Source organism: Salmo salar, chromosome ssa06 (genome assembly GCF_905237065.1).
Source record: "Salmo salar chromosome ssa06, Ssal_v3.1, whole genome shotgun sequence".
Classification (NCBI taxonomy): Eukaryota; Metazoa; Chordata; class Actinopteri; order Salmoniformes; family Salmonidae; genus Salmo; species Salmo salar.
The window spans coordinates 92634643-92642996 of NC_059447.1; the positions used below are offsets into that span (position 1 = coordinate 92634643).

An 8354-nucleotide genomic window follows, 5' to 3' on the forward strand; every position below is an offset into this window, starting at 1 on the left:
GTGAGACAGCTTGATGTACCAGGACACCCCCTGGACAGGACACTAGTCTATCTCCTGTTTCTGTAGTGTGAGACAGCTTGATGTACCAGGACACCCCCTGGACAGGACACTAGTCTATCTCCTGTTTCTGTAGTGAGGCAGCTTGATGTACCAGGACACCCCCTGGACAGGACACTAGTCTATCTCCTGTTTCTGTAGTGAGACAGCTTGATGTACCAGGACACTAGTCTATCTCCTGTTTCTGTAGTGGGACAGCTTGATGTACCAGGACACCCCCTGGACAGGACACTAGTCTATCTCCTGTTTCTGTAGTGAGACAGCTTGATGTACCAGTACACCCCCTGGACAGGACACTAGTCTATCTCCTGTTTCTGTAGTGAGACAGCTTGATGTACCAGGACACCCCCTGGACAGGACACTAGTCTGTCCCCTGTTTCTGTAGTGAGACAGCTTGATGTACCAGGACACCCCCTGGACAGGACACTAGTCTATCTCCTGTTTCTGTAGTGTGAGACAGCTTGATGTACCAGTACACCCCCTGGACAGGACACTAGTCTATCTCCTGTTTCTGTAGTGAGACAGCTTGATGTACCAGGACACCCCCTGGACAGGACACTAGTCTGTCCCCTGTTTCTGTAGTGAGACAGCTTGATGTACCAGGACACCCCCTGGACAGGACACTAGTCTATCCCCTGTTTCTGTAGTGAGACAGCTTGATGTACCAGGACACCCCCTGGACAGGACACTAGTCTATATCCTGTTTCTGTAGTGACGCAGCTTGATGTACCAGGACACCCCCTGGACAGGACACTAGTCTATCCCCTGTTTCTGTAGTGAGACAGCTTGATGTACCAGTACACCCCCTGGACAGGACACTAGTCTATCTCCTGTTTCTGTAGTGAGGCAGCTTGATGTACCAGGACACACCCTGGACAGGACACTAGTCAAGAATCAATGCTATATCTTTAATTGAAATGCTCTTTGATTTTGGTACAATCTGACAATCACTGCTGTTCAGAGTTTTAGGGAGAGCTGAACTGGCCCGTAGATTTTAAAATCTCAATGGGAGCAGATGTCCGTGTCCTTACCCTTTTCACAGATGAAAAGTTCAGATGAGTTGAACTTTTGACGGACCGAAATTGTGGATCAATTTCCAAAATATAAAATAAATAGGGGGTGGGGGGACTCAGTCGGAGCCCATCTTAGGAGAGACACTTCTGATGCTCAACCACATTTAGAAAAATGCACCTTTCTGAATTTAACTCGCAGCATTGTTATGTCAATTACTGACAGTCACTCAATTAGCCACTGTACTCACATAAACTGGATGGAAACGGGGTCACTGACAGTCACTCAATTAGCCACTGTCAGCTAATATTGTTTTAGATTGGTAAATTAGTCTAGCCAGCTATCTAAACTAGACTAACTTACCCATCTAAACTAGACTAACTTACCCATCTAAACCTGTAGTAATTACTGACCAAGGGGCCCCCGTTAATTTTCTTAGTCACTCTCACTAAGATATATCAAATTCAAAACTGCAAACATTTCTCTCCACCCTGTAGGAAAACCAATAGAATTGCAGGAAATGACTTGTAAAATGTCAAAAATGTATCTCCGCGCCATGGCAAAATGATAAGAATTGCAGGAAATGTCTTTTATAAAATTGGTAAATCTCCTCTAAGCCCCATGGTACCTGCCTACAGAGCAGCAGCAAGAGAAACTATCCTTCCTTAACCTTCAGGCTCTGCTCAAATCTCTACATCCCGAGCACTCTGTTCTGCCACCGCTGGTCTCTTGGCCTTCCTACCCCTACAGGAGGGCCAGTTCCCTGCTCGTCTCCGTCCTGGCAACCCAATGACTAACTTACCCGCTCGTCTCCGTCCTGGCAACCCAATGACTAACTTACCCGCTCGTCTCCGTCCTGGCAACCCAATGACTAACTTACCCGCTCGTCTCCGTCCTGGCAACCCAATGACTAACTTACCCGCTCGTCTCCGTCCTGGCAACCCAATGACTAACTTACCCGCTCGTCTCCGTCCTGGCAACCCAATGACTAACTTACCCGCTCGTCTCCGTCCTGGCAACCCAATGACTAACTTACCCGCTCGTCTCCGTCCTGGCAACCCAATGACTAACTTACCCGCTCGTCTCCGTCCTGGCAACCCAATGACTAACTTACCCGCTTGTCTCCGTCCTGGCAACCCAATGACTAACTTACCCATCGTCTCCGTCCTGGCAACCCAATGACTAACTTACCCGCTCGTCTCCGTCCTGGCAACCCAATGACTAACTTACCCATCGTCTCCGTCCTGGCAACCCAATGACTAACTTACCCATCGTCTCCGTCCTGGCAACCCAATGACTAACTTACCCATCGTCTCCGTCCTGGCAACCCAATGACTAACTTACCCATCGTCTCCGTCCTGGCAACCCAATGACTAACTTACCCATCGTCTCCGTCCTGGCAACCCAATGACTAACTTACCCGCTCGTCTCCGTCCTGGCAACCCAATGACTAACTTACCCATCGTCTCCGTCCTGGCAACCCAATGACTAACTTACCCATCGTCTCCGTCCTGGCAACCCAATGACTAACTTACCCATCGTCTCCGTCCTGGCAACCCAATGATGGAAGCGGCTTCCCCCTGAAGCTGGAACAGCAGAGTCCCTTCCTGTCTTCTAAAACCCGCCCTCTTCAAAAAGTATCTTAAATAGTCCTACAACCCCCCTTTACTATCTCTGACCTTGCTACTTTTATTGAGGTAAAAATGACTTACTACGAATGTGGGATGTAGTTGTCCCACCTGGCTTATCTTTTAAGATGAGAGCTTCAGCTAAATGACTAAAATGTAAAATGTGTAGACTTGCAGCAAAATTGCTTTAATTTCTCTACACCCCATGGCAAAATGTGTAGAATTGCAGGACATTAATTCATAAATGGGGGGAAAAAACTAAATAAAAAATAGTCCCAGGGTCCTTAGCTCAGTGATGAGCTTTGGTGTTGAACGCTGAGCTGTAGTTAATGAATAGAATTCTCACATAGGTGTTCCTTCTGTCCAGGTGTGAAAGGGCAGTGTGGAGTGCAATAGAGATTGCGTCATCTGTGGATCTGTTGGGGCGGTATGCAAATTGGAGTCGGGTCTAGGGTTTCTGGGATGATGGTGTTGATGTGAACCATGACCAGCCTTTCAAAGCATTTCATGGCTACAGACGTGAGTGAGTCATTTAGACAGTTTACCTTGGTGTTCTGGGGCACAGGGACTATGGTGGTCTGCTTGAAATATGTTGCTATTACTTCACTCAGCCAGGGACAAGTTGAAAATGTCAGTGAAGACACTTGCCAGTTGGTCAGCACATGCTCGGAGTACACTTCCTGGTAATCTGTCTGGCCCTGCGGCCTTGTGAATGTTGACCTGTTTAAAAGGTCTGACTCACATCGGCTCACCCATCTACACACACTACTCTATAATGACGAAGGGAAAACATGTTTTTTAAATTTTTTGCTAATTTAGTGAAAATGAATTTACAGAAGTATTCACACCCCTGAGTCAATACATGTTAGAATCACCTTTGGCAGTGATTACAGCTGTGAGTCTTTCTGGGTACGTCTCTAAGAGCGATTACAGCTGTGAGTCTTTCTGGGTAAATCTATAAGAGCGATTACAGCTGTGAGTCTTTCTGGGTACGTCTCTAAGAGCGATTACAGCCGTGAGTCTTTCTGGGTAAGTCTCTAAGAGCGATTACAGCTGTGAGTCTTTCTGGGTAAGTCTCTAAGAGCGATTACAGCTGTGAGTCTTTCTGGGTAAGTCTCTAAGAGCGATTACAGCCGTGAGTCTTTCTGGGTAAGTCTCTAAGAGCGATTACAGCTGTGAGTCTTTCTGGGTAAGTCTCTAAGAGCTATTACAGCTGTGAGTCTTTCTGGGTAAGTCTCTAAGAGCGATTACAGCCGTGAGTCTTTCTGGGTAAGTCTCTAAGAGCGATTACAGCTGTGAGTCTTTCTGGGTCAGTCTCTAAGAGCGATTACAGCCGTGAGTCTTTCTGGGTCAGTCTCTAAGAGCGATTACAGCTGTGAGTCTTTCTGGGTAAGTCTCTAAGAGCGATTACAGCCGTGAGTCTTTCTGGGTACGTCTCTAAGAGCGATTACAGCCGTGAGTCTTTCTGGGTAAGTCTATAAGAGCGATTACAGCTGTGAGTCTTTCTGGGTAAGTCTCTAAGAGCGATTACAGCTGTGAGTCTTTCTGGGTAAGTCTCTAAGAGCGATTACAGCTGTGAGTCTTTCTGGGTCAGTCTCTAAGAGCGATTACAGCCGTGAGTCTTTCTGGGTAAGTCTCTAAGAGCGATTACAGCTGTGTGTCTTTCTGGGTAAGTCTCTAAGAGCGATTACAGCCGTGAGTCTTTCTGGGTAAGTCTCTAAGAGCTTTGCACACCTGGATTGTACAATATTTCCACATTACTCTTAATAAAATTCTTCAAGCTCTGTCAAGTTGGTTGTTGACAGCCATTTTCAAGTCTTGCCGTAGATTTTCAAGCCTCAGGAACATTCAACTCCAGTGTATATTTGGCCTTGTGTTTTAGGTTATTGTCCTGTTGAAAGGTGAATTCATCTCCCAGTGTTTCTTTTTATCCTAAAAATCTCAAAGTCCCTTGCCGATGACAAGCATACCCATAACATGATGCAGCCACTACCATACTTGAAGTATGAAGTGGTACTCTGTGTTGTTGGATTTGTTCCAAACATAACACTTTGTATTCAGGACATGAAGTAAATTTCTTTGCCACATTTTTTTGCAGTTTTACTTTAGTGTTTTGTTGCAAACAGGAAGCATGTTCTGGAATATTTTTTATTCTGTACAGGCTTCCTTCTTTTCCCTCTGCCATTTAGTTTAGTATTGTGGAGTAACTACAATGTTGATCCATCCTCAGTTTTCTCCTATCACAGCCATTAAACTCTGTAACTGTTTTAAAGTCACCATCATGGTGAAATCCTTGAGCGGTTTCCTTCCTCTCCGGCAACTAATTCATAACTTCACCATGCTCAAAGAGATATATTCAAATTCTGCTTTTTTTTGTTTTTTTTGTTTACCCATCTACCAATAGGTGCCCTTCTTTGTGAGACATTGGAAAACCTCCCTGGTCTTTGTGGTTGAATCTGTGCTGTGAAATTCACTGCTCGACTGAGGGACCTTACAGATAATTGTTTGTGTGTGTGGGGTACAGAGATGAGGTAGTCATTCAAATATCATGTTAAACACTTATTATTGAACACAGAGTGAATCCATGAAACTTATTTTCACTCCTGAACTTGTTCAGGCTTGTCATAACAAAGGGGTTGAATACTTATTGACTCAATGCATTTCAGCTTTTTATTCATTTGTAAAAAAAAATATCTAAAAACACAATTCCACTTTGACATTATGTGGTATTGTGTGTAGATCAGAGACACAATCTCAATTTAATCCGTTTCAAAATCAAACTGTAACGCAACAAAATGTGAAAACGTCAAGGGTATATGAATACTTTCTGAAAGGGTGTGTGTGTGTGTGTGTGTGTGTGTTTAGCTATGAGCCAGAGCTCCACCCCGCGGCCACCTACAGGATCAAAACCCTCAAAGCCACCGTCCAGGTCTTCTCTACTGGCAGCCTCACCATCACAGGTACACACACACACCGTCCAGGTCTTCTCTACTGGCAGCCTCACCATCACAGGTACACACACACACCGTCCAGGTCTTCTCTACTGGCAGCCTCACCATCACAGGTACACACACACACCGTCCAGGTCTTCTCTACTGGCAGCCTCACCATCACAGGTACACACACACACCGTCCAGGTCTTCTCTACTGGCAGCCTCACCATCACAGGTACACACACACACCGTCCAGGTCTTCTCTACTGGCAGCCTCACCATCACAGGTACACACACACACCGTCCAGGTCTTCTCTACTGGCAGCCTCACCATCACAGGTACACACACACACTGTACACAAACAAACTTTACTTTTACGTCTTGTCACTTCTGTGGAAACTTGAAAACCGTATCCAAACACACACAACACATTTCATATGACTAACTTTGTCTCGTCTGTCTGTCTGTCTGTCTCTCTCTCTCTCTCTCAGGACCAAATGTGCAGGCTGTTGCCACGGCTGTAGAGCACATCTACCCCATGCTGTTAGAGTGTCAGAAACCCCTCCGCAAATAACAGACACGAAAAACAAGAACGAAATGGAGAGAGAGAAAGACAGAGGCTAAAAGCACCTTATCCATTGGATGCATTGTATTATCCTCAACTTATCTGCCCGGCCACACGCCTTGGCCTTTGTCCTGATTGGCTGGATTTGTCCAGGAAGTCAGAAAGGCAGCTTCTGTCCTCCTACTGTCCAATGACCTGTTGTCTTGGTGACAGCTACGCCCTCTGAACTTTGACCCTGGATGACCTCTACAGTATGACCTCTAACCTTTCACCTTTAGCAGCCAGCCAGCCAATGATGGCTGCTCCAGTGACTGATGCACACTAGAAGGGGCGGGGCTCTCCAAGCCATCCATGATTCCTTAGTTTTCAATTGTATTATTTTAGATTTGATGACGTCACGGCCTGTGTTCCAAATGGCAGCCTATTCCCTATATAGTGTACTACTTTTCATAGGTCTGTGGTCTAAAGTAGTGCACTATGTAGGGAATAGGCTGCCATTTGGAACATGGGCAGACAGACCAGTCTTCAACATGACCTGTCCCACAGAAAGGTTTTAACAGAACATGACATAAACATACATTTCCATAAGAAGCTATTATTGTCCCATTTGACTGTGATGTTGAACAGAGTTTTAGACCTTATATTCGTCTGCTCTCTATTCATATCACTGGGATTGCAAAATCCCTGTAACTTTCCACAAATTCCCAGGTTCTCCAAAAATCTTTTGGTCTGTTTCTTCCATCCCTTTTCTGGGGAAACTTCCAACTGGGATTTCTTGAAAACCTGTGAATTCTGGGAGAATTGCCGGTTTTATGCAACCCAACATGTCCCCTTAAACCACAGATCAGATGTTTCCATCCACCTTGGTAGTCTTTTACTTGAGATGCGTGTCTTCTGGAAGACTCCGTCCATGAGTTGTTCAGGCTGGGGCTTTGAATACTTGACAGACAAGTTGTGGATCTGTGGAGAGAAACGCCCGCTGGAATGGGAAATGCAGGGTTGACCTATTGCTCTCCTGATTGTTGTATGGTTAAACTTTTTTGTATTTTATTAAAAAAGAAAATAAAAAAAAAAGGAAAGTAACAATAAAATAGGATAATCAGAGGAATTGAGTTGTTGTAAATGTCTCTCTCTCTCTCTCACCATCTCGCTGTGTCTCTCGCTGTGTCTCTCTCTCTCTCTCACCATCTCGCTGTGTCTCTCGCTGTCTCTCTCTCACCATCTCGCTGTGTCTCTCGCTGTGTCTCTCTCTCACCATCTCGCTGTGTCTCTCTCTCACCATCTCGCTGTGTCTCTCTCTCTCACCATCTCGCTGTGTCTCTCTCTCACCATCTCGCTGTGTCTCTCGCTGTGTCTCTCTCTCACCATCTCGCTGTGTCTCTCTCTCTCTCACCATCTCGCTGTGTCTCTCTCTCACCATCTCGCTGTGTCTCTCTCTCGCTGTGTCTCTCTCTCTCTCACCATCTCGCTGTGTCTCTCTCTCGCTGTGTCTCTCTCTCACCATCTCGCTGTCTCTCTCTCGCTGTGTCTCTCTCTCACCATCTCGCTGTGTCTCTCGCTGTGTCTCTCTCTCACCATCTCGCTGTGTCTCTCTCTCACCATCTCGCTGTGTCTCTCTCACCATCTCGCTGTGTCTCTCGCTGTGTCTCTCTCTCACCATCTCGCTGTGTCTCTCTCTCACCATCTCGCTGTGTCTCTCGCTGTGTCTCTCTCTCACCATCTCGCTGTGTCTCTCGCTGTGTCTCTCTCTCACCATCCTGCTGTGTCTCTCGCTGTGTCTCTCTCTCACCATCTCGCTGTGTCTCTCTCTCACCATCTCGCTGTGTCTCTCTCTCACCATCTCGCTGTGTCTCTCTCTCTCACCATCTCGCTGTGTCTCTCTCTCACCATCTCGCTGTGTCTCTCGCTGTGTCTCTCTCTCACCATCTCGCTGTGTCTCTCTCTCACCATCTCGCTGTGTCTCTCTCTCGCTGTGTCTCTCTCTCACCATCTCGCTGTGTCTCTCTCTCGCTGTGTCTCTCTCTCTCTCACCATCTCACTGTGTCTCTCTCTCGCTGTGTCTCTCTCTCACCATCTCGCTGTCTCTCTCTCGCTGTGTCTCTCTCTCACCATCTCGCTGTCTCTCTCTCTCGCTGTGTCTCTCTCTCACCATCTCGCTG

At 46.4% G+C, this 8354-nt stretch overlaps 1 protein-coding gene across 5 annotated transcripts in view; it reads left to right on the forward strand.

The window, feature by feature from the left end:
* Positions 1–7299, forward strand: part of tbpl1 (TBP-like 1) — a 21461-nt gene extending 14162 nt beyond the window's left edge. For all 5 annotated transcript variants that reach the window (XM_045721196.1, XM_045721199.1, XM_045721200.1 and 2 more), the window contains exons 7-8: positions 5562–5656; positions 6122–7299. In XM_045721196.1, the coding sequence (XP_045577152.1) occupies positions 5562–5656; positions 6122–6204 (178 nt within the window). In that variant the 3' untranslated portion in view covers positions 6205–7299. The remainder of the gene's footprint in view (positions 1–5561; positions 5657–6121) is intronic.
* Positions 7300–8354: the final 1055 nt, after the last annotated feature.